This window comes from Ambystoma mexicanum, chromosome 3p, assembly GCF_040938575.1.
Source record: "Ambystoma mexicanum isolate Mex_15411 chromosome 3p, UKY_AmexF1_1, whole genome shotgun sequence".
Lineage (NCBI taxonomy): Eukaryota > Metazoa > Chordata > Amphibia > Caudata > Ambystomatidae > Ambystoma > Ambystoma mexicanum.
In genome coordinates, this window is record NC_090925.1 from 737,425,270 (window position 1) to 737,449,960 (window position 24,691).

The 24,691-nt window shown below is 46.8% G+C and overlaps 1 protein-coding gene across 1 annotated transcript in view; it reads left to right on the forward strand.

Moving 5' to 3' along the window:
- The window catches only part of SRCAP (Snf2 related CREBBP activator protein), a 2,075,623-nt gene that overhangs the window by 149,673 nt on the left and 1,901,259 nt on the right, over nucleotides 1–24,691 (forward strand). Inside the window, exon 2 of the mRNA XM_069651627.1 lies at nucleotides 11,114–11,313. Within this exon, the coding sequence (XP_069507728.1) occupies nucleotides 11,269–11,313 (45 nt within the window). The 5' untranslated portion in view covers nucleotides 11,114–11,268. The remainder of the gene's footprint in view (nucleotides 1–11,113; nucleotides 11,314–24,691) is intronic.

Here is a 24,691-nt window from a genome sequence, read left to right on the forward strand (position 1 = left end):
TTATCGCTAAGGAATTCTGTGCCTTGTTTGTGTATTGCTCTGTGCCTGATGCACATGGACTTGAACTTTATTCGCTGTTTTAATGGTAGTCCGTGTAGTATTTTTAGCGCGGATGTGATGTGTTCTCTTCTGGGTAGCTTGATGAGGAGTCTGTCTGCCGCATTTTGTATGCAGTGTAGTTTTTTTAGAAGTCGTTCGGGCATGCAAATGCATAGGCTATTGGCGTAATCTACTCTGGACATGATCAGAGCAATGATGGTGTTTTGTTGGCGAACGGTAGGATCCTTTTTGCTGATCGCAGGAGGAAGAAACATTTCTTGAGTAGAGCGTTTACTTGTGGCTCTAGAGTTAGGTTGTTATCCATCAGGACCCCTAGGTTTTTTACAGTTGATGATGGTGCTGGTGTGGTGTCGAGCTCTCTTTGCCAGGGGATGTAGCTGTTTTTTCAATGTTGACAATGTTTTGTCTTTTGTACCTGACCTTAAAGCCTCTAGCATACATGTCTTATCTCGCAGGACATATTTGTCTGCCATTGCGGCTTACCTGTCTACAAACAGTTGCTCCTTTTCACTGCCTAATCCAGTAGTAAAAAGACACTTTGCAGGTCTTAATGTTTTTCTGCCGGTTGGGGCCCCCCATCCCAAATGGGATTTGAATGTGGTCCTCACCGCCTTATGTCATAAGCCTTTTGAACCCATGGCCCCTACTGACCTCCAGTACCTGTCTTGGAAGTTGGCCTTTTTGATTGCGGTAACATCTGCAAGACGAATAATTGAACTTCAGGCTCTTTCTGTGGAACATCTGGTCCTAATTTTACATAAGGATAATGTTATGTTTCGCACTCCCCCTTCCTTGCTTCCTAAAGTGGTTTCTGAATTCCATTTGAACCAGTCAATATCTTTACCTGTCTTCCTCCTGTACCCAGTCTCTGATGCTGAAAGGGTTTCTGCACAAACTAGATGTTGGAAGAGCTCTGAAGTTCTACCTCGATAGAACGAGCGAACTTAGAAGCGCTTCACAACTTTGTTACGTTTGGGGACCCGAAATGGAAACCTGCCACCTCCTGCTGTATAGCTTCATGTATTTCTGAGGCCTACAAGACTCGAGGTCTTCAACCACCAAAGGGCTTTCATTCACATTCCGTGGCAAAGAGGCTGTTGTTGACTTCCAAAACCGAGAGTCCATTGCCAAGGCGGCTACCTGGGCCTCCCCATCAGTTTTTTGCAAACATTACTGTCTCGACCTGAGCTCCCAGGCCAATGCTCAATTTGGCCAGGCAGTTCTTGAAAAATTGTTCCACTAAGATATTTTTCCATTCACCTGTAATACCTATGGTCAGTGCTTGGGAATATCCCACAAGTACGGAGGAAAGGGGACGGCACGTAGGAGTATGACAGATACTCACCGTAGTTTGTTTGTTTGTTTGTTTATTTATTTATATTGCGCACCAGACCCTTAGGTTACCGGGCGCAGCAACAAGTATATGCGAAGCTTACAATGTTACAATGTTATATAAATGAATTTACAATATTACGCCATATTACACAAATTACTAGAATGTACAGATAAAGAGTTGCCATATTTACATGAATGTACAGTTAACAATATACATGATTAGCAGTAATAAACATAAAGGTTGATGTCGCGTCGGGTGCATTAGGTAGGACTACGCTTGTGAGTGTTCGGGTGTTAAGTCATTGTTGGCGATAATGTGTTTGATAAGGTTCCTTCTGAAATGGGGGAAGGGTTGGTCAGCTCTAAGGTTAGGTGGCAGGGCGTTCCACAGGTTAGCAGCTTTCACAGGGAAGCAAACGCCACCAATTTTGGCAAGTCTGAATCTAGGTACTGCCAAACAATTGGAGTTGGCGAGTCTCATGGGTCTATTGGAAGTTTTTCTTTTTATTTTGTCCATCAAATAGCTAGGAGCAGCATTATTTAAGGCCTTATGGGTTAATGAGATCATTTTTAGCTGGATTTTATTCTCAGTAGAAAGCCATTTATGTTGCCGCCTAGTCGAGGAGATATGCTCCCTCTTTCTTATTCCTAATGCAGCTCTGAGAGCATTATTTTGTAGAGTTTGAAGTCTTAGGGTAGTGGCTTTATTGGCGCTACTGTATAGGGCATTACAGTAATCAAGTCGGGAAAGAATTAAGGCTCTAGCCAGGATTAGGCAGCTGGTATTGGACAGGAAGGGCTTGCCTGCTCTGATCAATTTACAGGTGTAAGCAGTGGTGGAGGCTAAGGAGTTTACCTGTTTAGTGAAGGACAGGGTAGAGTCGAGATAAAAACCAAGTGTTTTTACTTCCCTCGAGACTTTAATGACATTTCCGTCTATGCTGAAGGCTGAGTAATCTGGGCCCAATTTGTTAATATTGGCTTGTGTGCCCAGAATGATCAACTCTGTCTTATCATCATTCAGGCAAAGACCGTGAGTGGCCATCCATGCCTGAATGATGAGATACACTCTATTCACCAACTCCCCATCCTCACTGTGATCCCCAGAAAGTGGGAAGAGAATCTGTGTATCATCTGCATAGTTAGTGTAGGTGATACCGAGATTGTCCAAATCATCGAACAGAGGTTTGGTGAATATATTGTAAAGGGTCGGAGAGACGCAGGATCCCTGAGGGACACCACAAGTAATGGGTATAGGGTCAGCTGCTGCCGAAGGGGAAAAGACTCTCATAGTTCTCTCACTCAGAAAGGATTCTATCCAACTGATGGCTTGGGTGGAGAAGTGAGCGGCAACGTCCAGGTGTTTGCAGAGGACTTTGTGGTCCACAAGATCAAACGCAGCTGAGAGATCTAGTAGGAGGAGGAGGGCTGTCTTACCCTGATCTCTCAGTTCGTCTATTTGGGCCTTTAAGTCAATCAGGGCTGTTTCCGTTCCGTGTAGTGGGCGGAAGCCAGATTGTCTAGATCCTAGTAGTTTGTGCAGTTCAAGGTAGTTTTGAATCTGTATATAGGCCACTTTGTCCAGGATCTTTAGCAGAAACGGAACTGTGGTGATTGGACGGTAATTGGTGGGGATGAGAGGATCTAAAGTTTGCTTTTTAAGCAACGGGAGCACCCAGGATTGTTTTAGGTTAGCTGGGATGATACCTGTGGAGAAGGATGCATTGACAAGTTTGGAGATAAATGGTGATAGGTCTCTGGCAGCGTCTTTTATTAGCTGTGCTGGGCAGATGTCACCTTTGCAGTTGGATGGTTTGAGGGTGAGGATAATTTTTTCAATCTCGAGTGTGGAGGTTTTGGTGAAGGAGAATTTGGTATGTTGAGGCATGTGGATCGCCTTAGGTGGTGACAGTGTAGGGAGTTTAAGCGAGTCTTTTTTAAGTTGAATTTTGTTTTGGAGGGTAGTAATTTTATTAGTTAGAGCATATTGGATGTCAGAACACCAGGTCTGATCTTTAGTGCAGGTGTCTGGTATGGCAATAGGTGACTCAAGTTCCTTTAGGATGGAGAAGAGTTCCTTCATGCTTGATTTGGAGTTGGCGATGCGATCGTTGTATGAGTTTTTCTTAGCCAGACAGACTGCGTTTTTGTATTGACGGGAGATAGATATTAGGTTAGCCTTGTTCTCAACAGTTGCACATATTTTCCAGTTGGATTCATATTTTCTCTTGGTGAGACGTAAAGCCTTGAGTTCGGGCGTGAACCATTTATTTAGATGGGCTTTGGGTTTACTTGTACGCATTTTAAGTGGGGCAATTTTGTCCAGAGTATCCGTCATAATTTTGTTATACTCGTGAACTAAAGTGCCGGGGTCTAAATTGTCAGGCAAGGCGTTTAAGGTTGGAAGAATAGCGGGTATGACATTATCTATTGTCATATTCTTTTTGTTTCTTGTGGGGCATGAGGGTGCCATGGGGACGACTGTAGAGGATGGTTGGGAGGTTAGGAGGTCAAAGGACACTAATGAGTGGTCAGACCATGATAAAGCTGAGATAGAGGAGATGACTGTAGTACAGTTAGAGTCAGCGACCCAGTCTAATATTCTACCTTTCGTATGGGTAGGGTTGTTGACTTTTTGGGAGAACCCTAGAGAGTTAATAGCTTGGGAAATAGTCGCGGCATGCACATCTGTTTTGTCATTGAATCCTAAGTTAAAATCCCCTAATAACAACAATTGAGAGGTGGTTTTAGCATTGAGGGTTAGTAACTTGTGTAGATCCTCTTCGAAGGTCCCAAGTGGGCCTGGAGGTCTATAGATTAGGTGAATAGTTAGGGATTGATTATTATTTATAAGGAGTTTAGCAGTGAGGGCTTCACAGGATTGTAGCGTTAGTGCAGGGGCTAGTCTTAGTGAGAGGCTTGATTTAGAGATAATGGCAATTCCGCCTCCGCGGGTGCCCTCTCGGTCTTGTCTACATATAGTGTAGCCGTCGGGTATGGCTAGCATGAGTGAAGGGCCTGCTGCCTGGTGTAGCCAAGTTTCAGTTATAGCAATGAAGTCCAGGTTATTCTCAGTGATTAGATCAGCTATCTCAAGGGCATGTGCAACTAGTGACCTGGCATTGAGAAGTGCTCCTTTATAGGAATGTTCCTTAGTTTCCTCTTTGGTATGTGTAGGATTAGGAGTGTTTTTCACGCTGGATTTTGTCTTGGGCACAGATATTTGGGTAAGCGTTGAAGCTCGGGTGTGGTTAGAAGCGTAGCCTGTATTGCCAATTTGATGTTTCATTTCAGATTTTGTAGGAAGGAGTCGTCGTCTAGGTGTCTCATGGAGTTTGTTAAGTCTAGCGCGTAGTTTGCTATTTCTATCGTGGGTGGAGCTAGGCTTGGAAGTGTAAACTAGTGGTTCTAACAGAGTTTGGTGTTTAGAGTCAGTGTAGGCATGAGTGTTAGTAATAATATCTGGTGATATATGTGATAGAGGTGCATGTGAGTATAGTGGGGTTTCTGTGTAGCTGCTTAGCTTGCTAGTAGCAGGAAGTGTAGCAATAGCCATGATGCAGTAGAAGCTAAGTAGGCTGGACATTGTGCGTGACTGGTACTTAGTTTGGTGGGTAAGTGGTTTACAATACAATGGTCTCTGGGCGACCATAAGGCACTACACAATATCACAGTGGTCTCTGGGTGACCATAAGGCACTACACAATATCACAGTGGTCTCTGGGTGACCATAAGGCACTACACAATATCACAGTGGTCACTGGGCGACCATAAGGCACTACACAATATCACAGTGGTCACTGGGCGACCATAAGGCACTACACAATATCACAGTGGTCTCTGGGTGACCATAAGGCACTACACAGTATCACAGTGGTCTCTGGGTGACCATAAGGCACTACACAGTATCACAGTGGTCTCTGGGTGACCATAAGGCACTACACAGTATCACAGTGGTCTCTGGGTGACCATAAGGCACTACACAGTATCACAGTGGTCTCTGGGTGACCATAAGGCACTACACAGTATCACAGTGGTCTCTGGGTGACCATAAGGCACTACACAGTATCACAGTGGTCTCTGGGTGACCATAAGGCACTACACAGTATCACAGTGGTCTCAAGGTGACCATAAGGCACTTCACAGTATCACAGTGGTCTCTAGGTGACCGTGGTGCCGGTGCTATTATCAAGTGACAGCATATTGCAAAGCAGGGCAAGAGTATGGTTGGTTGGCTATAGATTGTGCATTGAAATATTTTTGTTGCGGTTCAAGAGCACAACGGTGCATGTGGGACCTTGGACGTAGCAATGTTGGGAGGTGCTAGATCAGGGCTCTAGCTCGAAGGTCGGGAATGGAATGTGGAGGAGGGGGCAGTATGCTTACCCTGTAGGTGGACGGCAAGGGGTCCTGGCTTTAGGCTCGACGGTGTAGACAGGCTGAGGACAGGCACAGTGCCTTTGTGGGTGCCCTCGTTGATTGAAAAAAGAGTACGTTTTTCATTGTCCAGGTGGTAGTCTATCGGTTAGAGAATAGAAAAATTGTACAGGGGGGGTGGCCACGCCGCGCTCCCATGCGCGTAACAGGCGCAGGAACAGGCCTTTGTATGGCCTTAGTGCTGGCCGCCGGCGGAACCAGCTGGAGTAATCGAGGCTCAGCCTCGGTTTCGCGCCGCGCCGCGCCCGGCATGGGCAGGTCAGGCGCTGTATGGGACAGGGTCAGGCAGGCTCTGTCCGTGTGCCCGCTGGAGCCTGGATCCTCTGCTGGGCTGGGGGGGCTCCTGCCCTCACCCCTCGGCGAAGGGAGATGGAATGGTGTATGTATAGGAACTTGCCAGGCGCCAAGGGGCGGCCTGCGTTAGATAGAAGGGGAACTGGGGGACGCAGAGAGGGGAGGGGGCGGGCAGAGCTGCAGTTTGGGTCAATGGACCAAAGTTAAGAGGAGAAACAAACGACATGGATGGGGGCAAGCGGCAATCAACGACAGATGAACACGGGGTAGAGAGAAGATAGACAGGGCCGGGGTACCCCAGAGGCGTCTGCACGACGCCGACGGGGAGGGGGTGGGGGGCGACCCTAGGTAACCTCACACGGAGTAGAAGAACCTGTGGTGTGGTGAATTACGGATCACATGTAAGATAACTCCAAGACTTTATGCAAAATAAAGCTGCCGTGGCATTAACATTTCCAATTGTACAACTTGTCTCCGCCTATTATTGAGTGCACAGGGAATGTGAAGGAGGGTAGGCCGGCACGGGAGAGAGGGTGGGGGGCGGGACCGGGGAGGGGCGGCTGGGGGGAGGTGCCGGCCTACACAATACCGGGGCTACTGGTTGGTTGGGTGGTGGGCGTGCAGTGGGGGGAGGCGAATGGCGTTAGGATGCCCCCGCTACGGCGGGCGAATGCGCCGCGGGACGCGGCATGGCAGGCGCCGCCCCTTAGTGGGGGCTGCCGGGCCAGAGACCCCCCCCCCCCCCCCCCCGAGCCTCAGCTTCCTGGCGGCCCACGGGGGCGAGGGGGGGAGGGGCCAATTCACGAAGGCAGGGAGGGGGGGGGCCGAGGGGGAGGGGGCCGCCCCGGAAGTGGCTGGGGGTACCGGGGATTGTTTGGGGGGGGGGACAGGAAGCCGGGGGGGAAGACCCTACAAAAGGGTAGGATCGTCGTAGGAACGATCTCTTCCTCCGGCTTCCTGCCCCCCTCCCACGTGTAGCACCAGAAGGATTTTCCCACCCGCCCTCCCTTTATGAAGAAATGTGTTGTAATGAATCTGCTTCCTTTTCAGGTCGCCCGGCGGAGTTACATTGCGATCCCTGTAGCAAAGCGCTGTCAGGCCCATAGGGGAATGCACAGCCAACAGATTAGACCTTACGGCGCCCCAGGAGTACTAGACTCAGGGGAGGCCCTGGGAAAAGGGGAGGGAGATAGGGGTCTTGGAAACTATTCCGAACCCAAAAGAGAGGGAGTCACGTAGTGACTACCTTACTTCTAGTCCAAAGTCCCCTTCACTCCATACCCCCACCCGCCGTCTCCTCTAAAAAGTATCCTATATTGTTGCTAAATGGTCCTAGACCTAGCGAAAGAAAAGGACTGAGGAGCGCGGAGCTCAGGAAGGCGGTGCTACGGTCAAGTGCGGTGGCCCCGCGTAAAAATAAAAGGATACATTTTTTTTTAATGCTATTATTGCTGCGGTCCCGTCCTGAATGACGGAATGTCCCACAAGTATGGAGGAAAGGGGACTATGGACTTTGAGTAAGGTAGTCACTATGGTGAGTAACTTCGCCAGTCGCCCACGCTGTTCCATAACTTGGTCCTACATCTCCATCAAATTAAGACTGCCGCACAGAATCAAGATCCTCCCCATAAATGTTCTAATGCGATGCCAAGAGAAGCGTTACTGCAAATTGGTCGCATAGCTTCACCCTCCATCAGTAAAAGTATCAGGCTTTTCAGCAGTGTTATCCCCACACAGCCACAATTGGTGTTACTTCCACAAATTCCCATTTTACTAAATGGGACCTGCCTTAGTTTAAAATGGATGGCTATGATAAAAACCTAATGCCTCCCCATTTTATGGTGAAGAAACCTAAAACCATGGGGGAGTCAGGGGGAGGGGGAAACACATTTTCCAAAGACCTAGCAGAAGTGATGAAAGTAACTGGAGAAAAGTTAGCCTGGCATGCTACAACCACCTCACAAGATAGATGGGCAAGTAAGCGAAAAGCAAGTTGGTGGTTCCCGTGTCTATAAGCAACAAAATTAGGGAACTATTCTTAATTACCAAAACAAACCGAAGCACACAAACTATTTACCTCTCCCAAAATGTACAAAATACTAAAATACTCTGAAACCTAAATCTCTCTACATCACCATTTACATGGATGCCTCTGCCCCCAAAATATTACTTTGACCCCTTTGGCCGATCTTTCACTGCAGATATTACAGGTAATGAAGGTCCGTCCTCCACCTCTCATGATGTTCTGTACCAGCTGCCTTCATAGAAGAGCACCTGCTGATGATAACCCTGGCAGTTAATCATTGTATAATTTGACCCTCACCAAGGTGATCTGCCTAAAAGACCACAACTGTGAACCAGTTAAAAAGCCTGCTAAAGCATCTTAATGCCAACCCAGCTGACCTCTCAATGAATAGACCAATCTCCAGCTTAGCTTTTATGAGCGAGATTCTGGAAAGATTAGCTACTTCAACATTACAAACCTTAATGGAAATCTTGCGAAATACTCCATTAAAAAAATTGGGCTTCCTCATGAACAGGAACATTGACAAGACTTATTCAGAAAATACATTCCCAAAACAATGGAGAACCAACACCTCTGGCCCTGATTCCACTAGATAAGTCTGCATCCTACGGTACAGTAACCCACATCCTAACAGAGCACCTCCTACAAGCTATGTAGTGAATGAACAGCACTCGAGTAACTCAATTCCTCCATGAATGTTCAATGAATGTAAAACTGGGCTTCTTTGAACAAACTTACAGAAGTATCCGACCTGAGGAGTCCCTCAAGGCTTTGAACTCTCCCTAGGACTCAAATACTTTACACATACCTGACATCCTCCGTAAAAACTTTAGACTGATGTCTAAATGCTCTTTTACCACCTGAATGAAACGGAGGACGATAATTAAATTAACTACAGCATAGTAGTAATCGAAAGAGGGCTTAATGGTTCCTCATGTTAAAGCTGTGGAAAAATGGATTTCTCCAACTGGCAACCCCCATGGCTTTTCCACCCACTTAGTCTCTTGATATAGGTGCCACACACAGTCAGTTATTGAAGTGTATGTTATGATTTATTTGCCCCAATTACCTTGATAACCTATTATTTTTTAATGCAGTGCATTAAAATCATAGGAGGAAGAACACAGTGAGGGATGCAGAAATAAAAGGAGCAGGGAGCTAACCGGGGAGGTCGTGGGTGGGCTATTGGCAGCAAGGGATCTCCAAGCAACCGAGGGGGGGGGGGTGAGAGGGGCAGTGGGGAGCAGGTCACTGAATCTCGTGTAGGATGGGGAGTACAGGGTGTGTGGACCTAGGTGTTAAGCAGGATCCATTCCTTGAAGCGGAAGGTCTTGAGCTCTTTCCTGAACTGTGGAATTGATGGGGCAAGTCTGATGTTGACAGGAAGGAGGTTCCAGAGTCTTGGCGCGTAGTCAGACAAGGCCTGTCTTCTGGTTCTTTCTTTTGTGTACCGTTGTAATTCAAGTCTGCACATTTCTGTACTTCTGGAGAGTTTCTCAGTGGGTTAGCTTGGGGACTTCAGAATGCAAGCCTTGTCGATGATGCAACATGATTTGAAGCTATGGGCTTGTAGTGCGAGTAAGTGCAGTTCGATGAGGGGTCGAGTGATGTGGTCGAATTTGCAGAGCCCTTTTTATTTCAGCTGTCCTAAGGTAGTCGCTGGAAGGACTTTCAAAAGGGCATTGCCATCATCCTGGTGGGAGAGGACCGAGTCTTGGACAGCAGATTTGAAGTTGTTTTCTGGGAGGAAGGGCCTGATTTTACGCAGGGGTGAAAGTTGGTAGCAGGCCATCTGTCTTCCTTGCTAACAAAGTATGTCCTCCCCTTCTAAAGTCACCCCTACCACTTTTAATGTTCACCATTAAATTGAAGTGACTTTAACCCTGCTAATAGCCCAACTTTTTTATTGTAGCTGTTTACTTAGGCCTTATATGAAAAGCATTCATAAACTCGAACTGGTGATAAGTAGCATGGGTGGGTCATAAGCCACCAACCATAGGAACTAGATTAACATGCTGTGGAACCTAAAATGGCTACCAGTAGAGCAAATGATTTTACAGAAAGGTCTGTATGATGCAGAAAGCCTACTGGAATAGATGCCCAAACTACCAGACCAGTTTCATTTAGAACTGGTCAACCAGAACTTTCTGCACTGGTCAAACTGCACCAACTAGGAAGACCTAATGAAAGGGAATGGTGCTACACTCTGGAATAGCCTTTGGAATAACCTTCTAATGGACTGCAAAGATCTAAAACACACTGCAAAATAAGACCACTAAAGAAAATATTTCTCCTGCACAAGTTCCTACTACTGGACTTGGTGAACACTGTAGCACTATAATTTAGTGATTTAGAAAATGTCAACTGTCTACCTGTTCCTGTATGCGATGCCCTCCTTCCCAAACCTTTTACATATTCTCCCACATTTCCTCCATGCCCCCTTCTTGCTGAAATGTACTGAATAATTTTGTATGCTTCTTTGCGCCATACAAATCCAACAAAACAAATAAGGAAAATGGCTGATTCAGCAGGAGCAGGACGGTAGATGTGGAAGCACAACATGGGAATGGGATGTGCGGGACACGCTTTTTATGGGTTCCGAATTTAAGGGTTGTGAAGTTGTAAGACTAGAGATTAGGTTCCTTGCCGTGATAGGATTGGACCTTGAGCAGCCTCACTTTATAGAGGTTTGAATATTAGTCTTCTAAACATCTGTATAGTTATTAGGCTCCTGCTCTGGTCCCATGCAACTGGAGGGAACTCGGAACCTAAGATTGGTTTGAGTAGACTGCTAAAGGATTAAAAGTATCGCTTTCCACAGAGTAGGTTATACTTGTTAATATTCGGATATACTGTGATGTGATTTTGGTAAGAGCTTAGTTGTGCGCTTAGTCTGACCTTCTTTTTTTTTCTTTTCTTTTCTTCTTCCCTGACCCCCTCTTACCACGATCCTCATCCTAGGAGAATTTGAGTACGAGCGAACACAGTAAGTGACGTTTATTAACCAGCAGCTGGCAGACCAGAATGAGGCCGGTTCCCAGCATGCCCTGGAGCAGGAAAGCATCCTTACAGTCATACATGCAAATTTCAGTCGGAGACGCAGGCGCGCTTGTGAAATGCAGACCAGTCCATCACAACAGTACCACTCTCTTCCGGCACAGGTACACCACTTGAGTGCAATTTTCTCTGCTGCATCTCCAATAAAAATGGTGGGCTTTTAGGTGGAGCAAAGTGTGTGGAATGAGGTGGCAGGGTGTATGCCCATTTGGAATAATGTTCACATTCCTTGTCTAGACACTACTCAAGCTTAATAAAATGCAGTTGGATGTGTAAAAAAAAAAACAAAAAAAAAACCCCAAAACGACAGTAGTTCTTAAATTACTTTAATATTCATTTTTGCGGTATGTCTTAATTGTCACTTGTAATGTCTAATAAAACTACGCATTTATTGAAAAAAGCTTACTAATCACGTCTGATATCCCAAGTCCATTGATGTCAATAAAACCCATCTCTTGAACTTCTGTCCTTTTTTTTATGCATTTAGATTTGTGTTGGTGTCATAGTGTCGTAGGTCCTTCACTAGACGGTAAGTGCAAAATGAGACCCAGACAAAATGGACATGGGTCGCTGTGTCTTTCCCTAGGCTAAGTTATTCCTGTGTTTCTTCATTTTGGTTGCAGCTTGATCTGTGCTTTATAGATACACCAGCATCAACTCTATGCAGGGCAATACAACGGTTGGCCAAAAGTACTGCCCAATCCAAAAAACGTCCTATTACATCTAGGAACGTTGGGCAGCATGCTCGGCAAACACATCAGTGGATTGGACTGCATTGCTTTTCTGGTTTCATCCTGTATTGTATTGTGTGCTTCAGCTCAAAAAGTACATATTGGTGTGCACATCCATTCCAAATTTGCACCAACAATATAAGCCATACGACAGTCCTCTGGCCTTCTGGAGTTTTTTTAGTTTGAGATTGTGATGATAAAATCTGATTAAATTAGAATGTAATTAGCGTATGTCATTGGTTTACAGATATTGATTGATCAGTTCGCTTGTTACTGGCTTCTGTTCATATGAAATATTCATATGGTCTTATTCTCTGTCCCTCTTAAACATAACCATAAACTGCGGGTGACCCTCATTTACAGTGGCATATTGAAGCAGGAATAGTCTTTGCTTCATGACCACTGGTGACAACATTGCAGGCATCTTGTTTTCTTTGATAGTCTTTGAAGTACTTAACGAGCTGTTATGGGTGAGTTCTTGTAATCCTATCCAAAACACTTCCAATGGGCCACATCTACCCTTCTCTTTAATTTGGGCAAGTGTAAGATCTATATAAAAAACGGAGCCACTTTTCTTTTGAAATTCCAACTTCAAATCGTTTTCTGCCAAAATGCCAATACCTGTGATGTTCCCAAAGGGAAGTAATTCTAGAAAAGCGAATCCGTCTCCTTCCACCCTGCTACTTTCTAACTACTCCCCATCCTTTGTGGTGTCCACATCTGCCCCTTTCAGTGGCTGATGACCCATTGATAAGTTAAAGGTCCGTTGATTTGCATTTGCGCTTTTAAAACATACATGTGGCCTTTTCAGCAAGTGTTCCAGCATTTTGCATTGAACCTTTACATTTGTAATCTATACGTTCCTCCCCAGATTCTTTATCTAATGAAACGCGCATCGGGCCTATTCCGCTCTGAAAGGTTCTCGACACTCAGTGGCTGCATACAGCTCAGGCCGCCTTCATTGCCTCTCCTTGGTAGCATGTTGTGCAACAAGTGCTGCCATCTCTATTCATACACTGAGCCACTGGTGCCGTAGAACCTCCGTTTCCCATAATCCTGTTCACAAAAATGCTCACTCACTTTTGAATTTCGCCTAGAGTTTGATTAATAAATGCAGAAATCGGTCTGTAAAGCCTGTTCTTCCTATCACAGATCCATGTCGCCTGATTGCTTCGCTTACTATTTGTGTGTGAGGACCCCATGACATAGGAGAGTGGATCCTGTCAGTCCATTAGTCCCAAGGCCGTGCAAAACAGGACAAAAATGCTCCTTTTGTGATATTCAGAATATTCTAGAGATAGCAGGTCTTCTCTCCAAGCCAAAGTCAGTACCACAAACACTTGACTTCTGAAAACTAAGGTGCACGTAAGGAAAGGGATAGAAAGACTTAAGCATCCTTATTCCCATATTGAATGGTCTTCTTACAATATTCACTCTGGAAAAGACACTGGAGATCCTTATTAAATCGAGAGAAAAAACTATGCCAAGTCTGCAGACTTCACTCAACACCAGAAGTTTAAGATCTTTGGACGAGCCCAACAGCTATTGCTCATCTGGACAGCGATGGGCAGTGCACATTCCGCTCCAGCATGTCAAAAAAGTTCAGGCTTGGGTGCAGAGGAGGCCCAAATATGCTGACCTGATCGCCCTGTAAGTGTCAGATCGACGCTGCAGTTGCCAGAGCCTTCAACTCGGACCACATCAATTAAGTGCTGTTTCGGTTGGAACACGGTTCTGAAGATCTGGCTTGTGGTTAAATCACAATAGGGGAAAAGAATTTCCAAATTTTTCTGACCTATTTTAGTTAGATGAAGACACTGAGAATGGATGATTTGCACTAACTCTTTGGTTGATCCCACAGGAAAACGTAAGAATCTGAGAAATCCCTCCTCCTGCTATTAAGTGAACGCTTGACAGCTAGTGGGCTGGCTACCTCCCTGGTGTCTGACATGGCTGTACATACAATTCGGGCTACAGGGTCAGATTTGTTTGATGGTTCTGGTTTAGAGATCCATTGATACCTTTGGGCCTTCGAAGAAATGGTGGCACAACATTACTGATGTTTTGGCACTAACAGCCTAAGGTGACATTGCTGCCTTTTTAGTGGGGCACACACAGGCAGCTCTTAACTAACAGTCTGGAAAAAACAGTAATCTGCCCCATGTGTGGATGCATAAGGCTGGCCGTATTTTGCGGGTCCAGAACGGCCTCATTTCCACACCCCACCCTATAGGGAATCTATAATAACCCGATTATGCAGAAAGATCATTGCATCAACTAGTCTAGGTTTGTGAGAATTAAGTGCGTCTTCATGTTGTTGAGGTAGGCTTGTCCCAATTATTTACAGACTGCAAGGACACATTGAGGCTTCTTGCACACAGTCCCGGACGCCTTCAGTCTGTGTAGGCCAGGCCATGGTTACTGCTTCAGTGATGAGGAGACATTCTTGGAATAAGGCCTCTGCCTTTGCAGCGTATGTATGACCCAAGCTACTATATATGAACTTGGATGTTTAATTCTCTTTGGAAAAAGGGCTGATGAGAGCCTGGGAAAATGTAAACATCTCGGGTGACCGCAACACATTTGGGCTTGTTGGTTCTATAGTCTAAATTCCTTGGGTAGAGCTAGATAAAATCTTTTTACTCCTACGTCCTGTCCGCCTTCCTCTGTACGTGTGCAATATTCCATTCTGGCAGGACGGGCCTTTTGCCCAGCAAAACCCTGCTTTTGAAATTGTTTTTTATCGAAGTCCAGCCAGTGCGCCTGCATGGTCATCTAACCCACACCGATGTGCCCTCTGCCTACGCCTGCCTGTCCTTTTATTTGCACTGGCAGCTCTGGAAGCCTAACATGCCTGGGAAACGGTATGTTCTCACTACCTCCTAAGTGAATGGTTTCATTTATTTTGTTGGCCAATCCTGTGAATGCCGCTTCCATTGTCAGTGTCGTTTTTGTAGGGGGTTCGATGTGAAGATGTCCCGTGGGAAAAAGTTGCGAGGCATGCAACTTTTTTCTTCAACCCTAAAAGCCTTCCCTTTCATATTCTAGGACGAGGACAATGTTCTATCCTAGCTCCAATCTTTGAATATTTGGGGAAAGTGCTTTATTTTCATGCAAGTGCAAATTTGGGGATATTTCACCTCACCCACGGCAACCTTTTCCCAGGTGATAATTTCACTGGATACCACACAGAGGAAGTGTTTTACCCGCTCTTGGTGGGACGGATGCAGTTCTGTGGCAGCTGTCCTCTACCTTGCTGGAAGCAACTCAGTTTCCCCAAATGGAGGCTAGTAGCTGCGTCTGCAGTCTCTCTACTCCGACCTTTTTCACACTGAGGTGTGGTAGCCTAAGGCCATTGAAGGGGCTAATACTGGAAACGCAATATGCCTTTTACCAGGGCTTTTCCCTGCCTGCCCTACTTTAGCGGAGGGAGGCACATTCAAAGTTCCCCCATATGGTGGCTAATACAGATGCCTGTGCCCAGCGTTACTGGTGGCAGTGTTGAGCATCTATTGGGACCTATTACTTGGGTTTTATCTGTGGTGTTGTATTTGTGGAATAAGGCTAGTACAATGTTTAACGCTTATGGCGCTACAAGATAAGGAATTCCACTTATAATTCTCTGCCTCAGCCCACATAACGGGAGGGGTGAGGGGGGAGTAGCCATTCTTTGATGGTACATGTCTCTTTTGACGTAATGCATACAACAGTGGATCCTAGAGGTAGATATGTGATCGTAACGGGTAAAATCGGCCAGAAGATCCTCACATTGGCCTCGATTTTATGCCCCAGTACAAAACAGGACGTTACTGCTGGACATTATACTGAATGTCTCGTACTTTGCAAAATGAGACAGATTATAAGGTTCGTGCCTTGAAACACTTGTGTATAAGCGCTCTATAAATGCCATATCATATCAAGGAGCAGTCTTAAACATTATAATGGATACAACTTTCGATCCCTTAGCAGGTCCACAAGCTCAAAATACTTGTGCCTCGGATAAACTTAATTTTTCAATTTAGAAGTATGCAATACTGGACGCTTCTTTCACATGGGGGAAGGGGAAAGATTTCTGGTTCTTTTCGCATGTGAATTGAGTATATACTAGCATTGTTTGAACTTCTGCTTTGCACTCTTTTGGAAGCAATATCATGGGTGAATATGTATTACAAACTCAGATCAATCATGTTGCTGTAACAAAACCTCTAAATCGTCATACTCCTACATCCCGTCCCCTTTCCTCCATACTTGTGGGACATTCCGTCCTTCGGGACGGGACCGAATCACTTTGACAAAAAAAAATCAAAAATGAACATTTTTGTCCTTCTCTTTTTACGCGGGGTACCGCAGACAGCGGTAACCCCACCCTCCTGAGCTGCACCACGTGCACTTCAGTCCTTTTCTCCGCGTGGTCGGGGCTGGACGCACTTGCATCACCGGGAAGAATGTTTTCTTTGTTCCTGTTGTCCTTCTTTCCTGCTCCAGTTCTGCGGTCGTGTAGTCCTCCGTCTATGCCGGAGCGTCAGTAATTTGTGTCCTGTTCTTCATGCGAACGTCTCTTCGCTAGGGCGGAGCTCCATTCTCTCTGCTTGGAGTGTCTGGGCCTGGACCATCGTTGGGATTCGTGTTTTTACTGTGACTCCCACCTAATTTTCAGCTTTTCATCGACGAAAAGAGACACCCGTTAAGTTCCTTACTTTTTATGGCGCTCGGGTGGGGGACTCCTTCCAGGGGTCTTCCAGGTCCAGGAGGGGGTTGAGCAGCTCTGCTACCAGGGGTTCCCCTGAAGTGCCTCGCAGGCCTTACGGGCATACCAGAGTTTTCTCAGAGGGTTCCCACAACGGACCTGCCGAAACCGGACCATGTTCCGAAGTTCACCTGTCGGGTGCTAAGCTTCAGCCAAGTTCATCTGTGGCTTTGGATACCGGGGTTCGCTCCGAGGTCTCAGTTTCTGGAGCTTTCCACACAGACACTGGGGTACGCCCTTGGGCCTCCTTTCTTGGAGCTTTATGTAGCGAGCCACGGCTTGAGGCCCCTCTTGAGAGAGCTACATGTACCGGGCGAAAGCCCGAAGTTTCTCTTTGAGGCTAAGGTGTGTACCGACAAAACCGAGAGACCTGCTCTGAAGGTCTTGTCTGTGAGGTGGATTCCTCCGCATTCCCGCTCTCGGGGACGCAGTGATACCGGTTCTGTCGAGGGGGCAAAGAGGGTGGTCATTGATCGTAACTCCTTTGTTACCAGCTCTGCCGAGGTACCTCCTTTTGGAGGCTAAATTTGGGGCCACCTCCAAGATGTTCAGTAAACATCCAAGACCCACCATTACCAGCTCTCCCGAGGATCCTTGTGTCAAGGCTAAGGTGTTGCTTAAGTCCCCTGACCAGCCTGAGGAGGCGATTGCCTCATCTACACTTGTGACGCAGTTCTCTTCAGGCATCGACAAAATGGCGGCCCAACACGCATGGTCCACGGTGGCCATTTTGGATTCTTCCCTTACACCTAGGCTCTCGACGTCGGGTGCTGGGAGCCTTCTTTTTGTGGTTGAGCAGCTGTTTTCACATGTGGACAGTAAAAATCAGTTCCGCCCTGCTTACAACTGGCGTGCTCAGATGCCGCTGCTGCATACTGTCTCGCTTCCTCCTTCTGCTCCGTTGGTCTATGTGGACCCGGTTGGTGGTGGGCCTTCCTGGCAACCATCTTCATTGCGTTTGTGGGGGTCTGCCTCATATGAGCTGCCTCTGCCCACCCCAGCGTCTAAACCTTAATCAGAGGATGCATTTTTTGGGAAATTTCAGAGGCTCATGCCCTCTGACCCTATGAAGGAGTATTTTAAGTGTCTTTTCAAGGAGATGTACCCTGAACCTCCTGCTCCACCTTCCACTCCGGCGGTTCTGACGGCTCCTGCGCTGGTACCACCTCTTCCTCTTGGCCCGCCTCCAGCTCTTCTCCCCTACCTCCGCTGTCTCCTGTAGGGAAGACACTGGCAGAGCGGCCTAGCATTTTAAAACCTTTGCCGGTCCAACTGTCTGCTTCCGATTTGCTCGACGCCCCTCAAGCAGAACAAGATGGCGATGAGCAGCCCCGCTCTGTCAGAGCATTCCATGACCGGGTCCTGGGTATTATGGCCCTCCTTGACATTCCAGTACCTGAGGCCCCCGCTCCACTGGAGGGGGTGCTTTCGGGAGTGTTCATCTTGTCACCACAAGAGTGCACTGGCCTGTTCCTCCAAAAGGACGTTTTGGCTGAGGCCCGGAAGGTCTGGGATAAGCCCCACAAGTGCTACATATCAATAGATGCAGGCTCCACACCTCTGAGGAGATAGCCTTGGCATCCTGTCTGCTCCCTTCCTCGATGGTGGTAGCTGCGGCCACGCTTCAATCCAAGCCAGCCTCTGCGACCTCAACGGCTGCAGCTCAGATTCTGTTCAAGGAGGACAAGATTCTGGACTCCTTAGGCAAGAAAGTCTTTGCCAACTCAGCACTTCAACTTCGTCAAGCAAATACCGAGCTCATCCTGGCTGCAGCTGATATGAGGCTGTGGAAGGAGTTGGCTGATTTCCTAGAGTGTATTCCTGCGGGATAGGCTAGACGACTTCAAAGCCGGTTTGTCGGACGCCAGGTTGTTGGCACAAGATCTGCTGGAAGCTGCGGCGCACCATGTAGATACCTCAGCTTAAGGACTTATGGTGGGACTTGACACCTGCCGCCAGGCATGGCTCCATGCAACAAAGTTTTTCGAAGGAGGTGCAAGACAAAGTTCTGGACCTTACCTTCGACTGCAAGGAATTGTTTCATTCTTCTACAGATGAGGAACTTACAAAGACTAAGGCGAGCACACAAACCGTCAGTCCTGGAGAAGGTCCCAGCTAAGGCCCTTTAGACACAGAGGTCGGGTCTCAGTCCCGATCCATCTGTGGCTTCAGGTGGTTTCATGACTGCCGGGGTGCGGAACTGAACCTCCGGTTAGCGGTACCAGTCAAACAACGTGGTAGTTTTTTCTCTCGCCCATCAGCTTCCTCTCCAGGGACAGGTAGTCTCCCTGCTGACAAATCTGCAAAATATTTTTTGTCGGTCGCACAAGACCGGTGGTTTTGTCCATCACACAGGTGGGCTTTCGCTTGCCCCTCACCCAGACCCCACCTTTCAACCCTCCCTTCCAACAGATCAGCACACCCTCCATCAGAGCCGAGGTTCAGAAACATCTAGACTTGAGGGCGATGGAACCTGTTCCCCTCGGGGAACAAGTGGGAGGGCTTCCACTCTTGTCTGTTCAGTGCTGAAACCTGACCAGGCTGGCCTGCGTACTATCCTCGACCTTTCCCAGTTCAACCTTTCTCTTCCCCCAAGAGAAATTCAAGATGATCACGCCCTGCCAAATAAAGTCCTCTCTTCGGAAAGGCGACTGGATCGGTGTAGTGGACCTTCAGGACGTGTATATGCACATCCTGATATGGAGGCTGCATCGAAAATATCTGCGGTTCTCCCTGGGAGAGGAGCATTTCCAGTTCTGTGTGCTCCCGTTTGTTCTCAGCTCGGCATTGCATCTCTTTACGAAGATGTCAGTCATCGCAGCTTTCCTCCGGCTACAGGGTGTTAATGTATATCCATATTTGGACGACTGGCTCCTACGCAGCCTGTGTCCACTGACAGCTTCGAGCAATCACCAGTCTCTCCTCCAGCTCCTGTTCCATCTCGGGCTGTTGGTGAACTGGTGGAAATCTTCCATGACGGTCTCCCAAGACCTGAATTTCCTGGGTTTCCGTTGGAACACGGTCGACTCCAGGGTGTATTAGAAGGCGGACAGGATTGCGGATCTATTCGCCATGTGTCAGCTCTTCATCCAATCGGAGCACATGACAGCTTGGTGGTTCCAGAGCCTTCTGGGCCTCATGCATACTGGCTCTTCCTCTTGCGCGTCTCAAAATGAGGCCTACTCGGCTAACTCTCCGGAGTTCCTGGTGTCAGGCTTTGGACTGATCCCAGTTCCATCCTGCATGATGATGGATTTTCTATGGTGGTCTTCGACCAGCAATCTTACAGTGCAATCTTACAGTGGAAGCCTAATTTCAGGAGCCTTCCCCACAAGTGACGATTACCACGGACTCATCCCGTTTGGGGTGGGGCGCGACACTGGATCATCTCCAGGTTTTCGATCTATGGACACAGCAGGACAGACCTTTTCATATAAATTATTTGGAACTCCTGGCTGTATTTCTGGCGCTGAAAGCTTTCCAACCGTCCATCACGAACAGGGTGGTCCGCATCCGCACGGACAACTCTGTTTCAATGTTTTAGATCAACAAGCAGGGTGGCACCAAATCACCACCTCTTGTGGACCTTGCTATTCAGATTTGGGAATGCGCCATACAGCACGCATTTGGCTGCTGGTGGTACACATTCCAGGTCAATTCAATGTGACTGCAGACTCACTCAGCCGACAAACAGCAGCCAGCTACGAGTAGGAACTGAACACTGAGGTCCTCTCCACCATTTTTTGCCAATGGTGCACTTCAGAAGTGTACCCTTTTGCGACTTTTGCAAACAGGAACCTACTTCTTTTTGCCGGGGCCGCCTCTCTAGAGGATGCTCTTGAAATTCTGTGGCACAACATGAAGGCTTATGCCTTCCCGCCTCTTCCTCTGGTTCATCTGTCACTCTGCAAGCTCAGGAATACATTGAACTGCACTCTCCTGTTCATAGCTCTGTGGTGGCCAGCAGATTCGGGTTCTCGGAACTTCAGCACCTGTCCCCCGATCAGACTGCCATTGATTCCCAACTTGCTTCACCAGTGCGATCACCAGATGTGGCACTCCTCCCCACAACCATTCAGCTTGGCGGCCTGGTGCCCGAATTCAATTCCTTAGCGCAGTTTAACTTGTCTGAGGGCAATATGCCCAGCGACCAGGAAGCCATCTATGAGGTCTTGGTATAGGACCAAATGGCTCTGTTTCTGCCACTGATATTTAGCTAAGCAGCTGGACCCCAGACAGACTACGATTGACACTGTCCTTTCGTTCATATCTCATCTGGCAGCTTCGGGCATTCATGTCATGTCTTATAGGACTTACTTGTCGGCTATTGCCGCCTATCTGTCCACTGACAGCTGTTTCTTTTCTTTGACGAGCCCAGTCATTAAAAGGCATTTCGCAGGCCTACTACATCTTTTTCCACCGGTACGTAATCCTCATCCAAAGTGGGATTTAAATGTGGTCCTCACCGCTTTATGCTATAAACCATTTGAACCCATTACCTTTCATGGAAGGTTGCATTCTTGATTTCAGTGACTTCGGCAAGACGAGTAAGCAAGCTTTGTCTGTGGAAGGATAAGGTTGTGCTCCACACTCATCCTTCTTCCTTTCCTAAAGTAGTGACTGATTTTCATTTGAATCAATCTTGAATCAATCTATCTCATTTTTTCCCAACCCGGCTTCAGATGCCGAGAGTATTACACAATTTAGATGTCAGAAGAGCCCTGAAGTTCTATCTTGACAGAACGACTGAGCTCAGGGGCTCCTCACAATTCTGTTACGTTCGGAGACCTGAAAGGGAAACTTCTTCAAAGGCTACTATCTCTCGATGGATTGCCTCTTGTATCTCTGAGGGGTATACTATTCAAGGCCTTCAACCGCCGAAGGGCATTCATGCCCATCTTGTATGTGACAAAGCTGCTGCTGTTTCCTCCCAAAAATGTTCCCTGGGAAACCATTGCCAAAGCGGCTACGTGGGCTTCCCCATCAGCTTTTTGTAAGCATTACTGCTGGACCTGAGCTCCAGGGCCAATGCTCAATTCAGCCAGGCTGTTCTTAAAAACCTTTTTCAGTAACGAGTTTCCACCCACCCGTATTACCTGTGAGGAGTGCTTGGGAATCTCCCAGAAGTATGGAGGAGGAAAGGGGACGGGACGTAGGAGTAAAACAAAGTTATTCACCGTAGTGACTACCTTATTCCAAGTCCATAGTCCCCTTTCCTCCATACGCCCGCCGTCCCCTCTAATAAGTATCCTCTATTATTGCTTAAATGGTCTCAGACCTGGCGATAGAAAAGTACTGAAGTGCGATGCGCAGGGCGGAGCTCAGGAGGGCGGTGTTACAGCCGCGTGCGGTACCCTGCGTAAAAAGAGGAGGACAAAAATTTCATTTTTGATGTTTTTTTGACAAGTTTTCCAGTCCTGTCCCGAAGGACGGAATGTTCCACAAGTATGGAGGAAAGGGGACTATGGACTTAGGAGTAAGGTAGTCACTACAGTGAGTAACTTATTCTACCTGCCCCAAGTTATCTAGACATGCTGACATTATCCCCTTGCCCCCAGGCTCTAGATTGTTCCTCCCCGCCTTTCTGCTCCCCACCCCCATTTATAGCCCACTCCCTCCCTTCTGGCCTACGCTGTTTTCCCTGCTTGCTATGGCCACATGTAGCCATCACTATGTACAAAACAACCTATGACACTACTTGGACTCTCTGACCTCTCAATTAAACTACTGTCGAGCTATCTTGATCTGCTGTGTATGTTGCATCCTATTCCCCTTCACCTCTCACTGGACTATAATCTCCTCTATGCTCACTTCCCAATGCACCCCAGCCCTCATATTTGTACATAACTTCCTCGCCCCCCTCTCCTACCCTTTCTATTTAACTTTACCCTATGCACCTTCGTTTCAGCTAGAGATGTCGTGCCTGCATTTATTAGTTCTACTGCCCAATTTGCTCCAAACTTCAATAAAATCTGGTGATTTCTCCAAAATTGTTGGTCACTGTCACATCAACTGCCTCTAGCCACGCTATGGCTTCCTGCCTTCCCACAGTCACTCATGTGCTCACCACTGTCTGGCATCTCTCCACCTGTATTGCACTCTTAGGTTCCCTACAGTATGTCTCTACTCTGATCGCTCACTGGGGCTGTGTTGTATCGCTCTGTCCCATGGTGTGACTGGAGTGTGACTTGCCCTACTGGCTTAGCTCTGGAGTTTCAGAGCGGTCTGTGCTCTGCATCATCCTCTGGATATCTACCTGCTCCATGTAACAAGTGGTTGCATCCGCAAATAAATTAGCTCTTCCTTTATAAAGTGTGTAGTTTTGCCAGGTGAAACATCACCCAATTATGGCCTACAACATTGTCCTTTCTCATGCAAACTTTCTTTTCCAGGCTTGTTGTACAGCTGCGTGACAGTGTTTGTATCCCTTGCCACTCCAGTATGTTGTCTGTACTAATTTAAGATTTTTGCAATTAGTGATCTGTGTTCAACCTGGGTAGTGTCTGGATCCATACGACCTGTGTGTGCATGCTCTCCATAACTAACACCTGCGAGTGCTTCACCCCCAGGTCGCACTTATACTAGCCTTTTTGTAGTTGCCAACATGAGTCCCCTAATGCAGTCTAAGAGACCGTCTGGATTCTTTATTTTTTTTTTTTTAAACTTTTGCCAGAAGTGGATGGAACTCAATACTAGTAAACTGCGTGGGTATACCTGTGATTTGAAGGTATACCACATATGCTTGAAACCTGCCTATTGACTTTGGCAGGATTGGTTTGGTAAAACCTAAAGATGCATATTCACATTTGTGCCTTTCGCCCTATTGACTGACTGCATATTTTTACTTTTGCTTGAAAATAAAGGCTAACAATTATTTAAACATTTTCAATTGCATTTAATGCTGATAAGGATGACAAAAGTTCACAGCAAGTGAAATGAGAGGGTTCTGACTTAGCGCAAGAAGATATCAGTACATTTAAAATAATGTTTCTTTTCGAACCGCACAGGCATTGAAGTACTGAAGAACCTAATTTTGTGTATGTAGGTGCTTTGGCAGTCGCTTCATTATGGAAAATGTGATTCAAAAACCTGGCACAGCTATTTTTTGAAAACATTAATTTGAAATGTTTACTTACAGAACTGTAATACAAACATATTTACATTCTTGCGCTCAGCATGACTTAATACATTCTAAATGTTAAGTTTAAATTGTTCTCACTTAACCAGATCCATGTTTCTGAAACTGTGAGAAATCATTAAAATTGGACACCCTGCAAATAAAAAATGTTTCATTCATGCACTGCCAGTCATAAGAAGCACGTGTTAATAGGCTGCAACAATAATTAGGGGTTGTACAAGTCCTGACCTGAAGTTGTTTATGTAAACCTTTTGTGTAACACATGGTAGACCTTGAGAAATGGAACCAAATGGCACAAACGTTTTTTGAGTAAGCCACTAGTGGGTGATGTAGATGGCACTGGTCTTTGGAGGCGTTTCTAAGATGGAGGACAATTGTCCCCAATTTTCTTGGCCGGGCACCAGATTTAAAGCGTGCAGGTACAAAAATTAAGTTGCTTTGGGCCTGTGCATCTTCTTAAATAAATGACACTTACTTGTTAGGATTAGAGAACAGAAACAATGGAGGTCTTAAGCCTTTATAAACTATCAGTACAAGACAGCAGGGGCAGACTTAACAGAAGCAGCCAGAGGCCACACCACTCCAGATCCACATGGGGGTAGAGTTTGGCAGAGCCAGCTGATCCTAATGGACTTGTCTGCCTGGGTAAGGTAGAGCAAGCAGCTAATTTACCGCATTGGTCAGGACTGTAGTTTTAGTGTATGGGCCTTCTGCCCATCCTGCAATAAAAAAAATATGTGGGTCGACAAACACAGGCTGTGTAACCTTTGTTTGCACAGAGACCACAACGAGGCTCATTGTTGGGCCTGTAAACTGCTCCGACCCAAGACCCTCAAGGACAGGCGGACAAAGCGTTGGGCCTATCA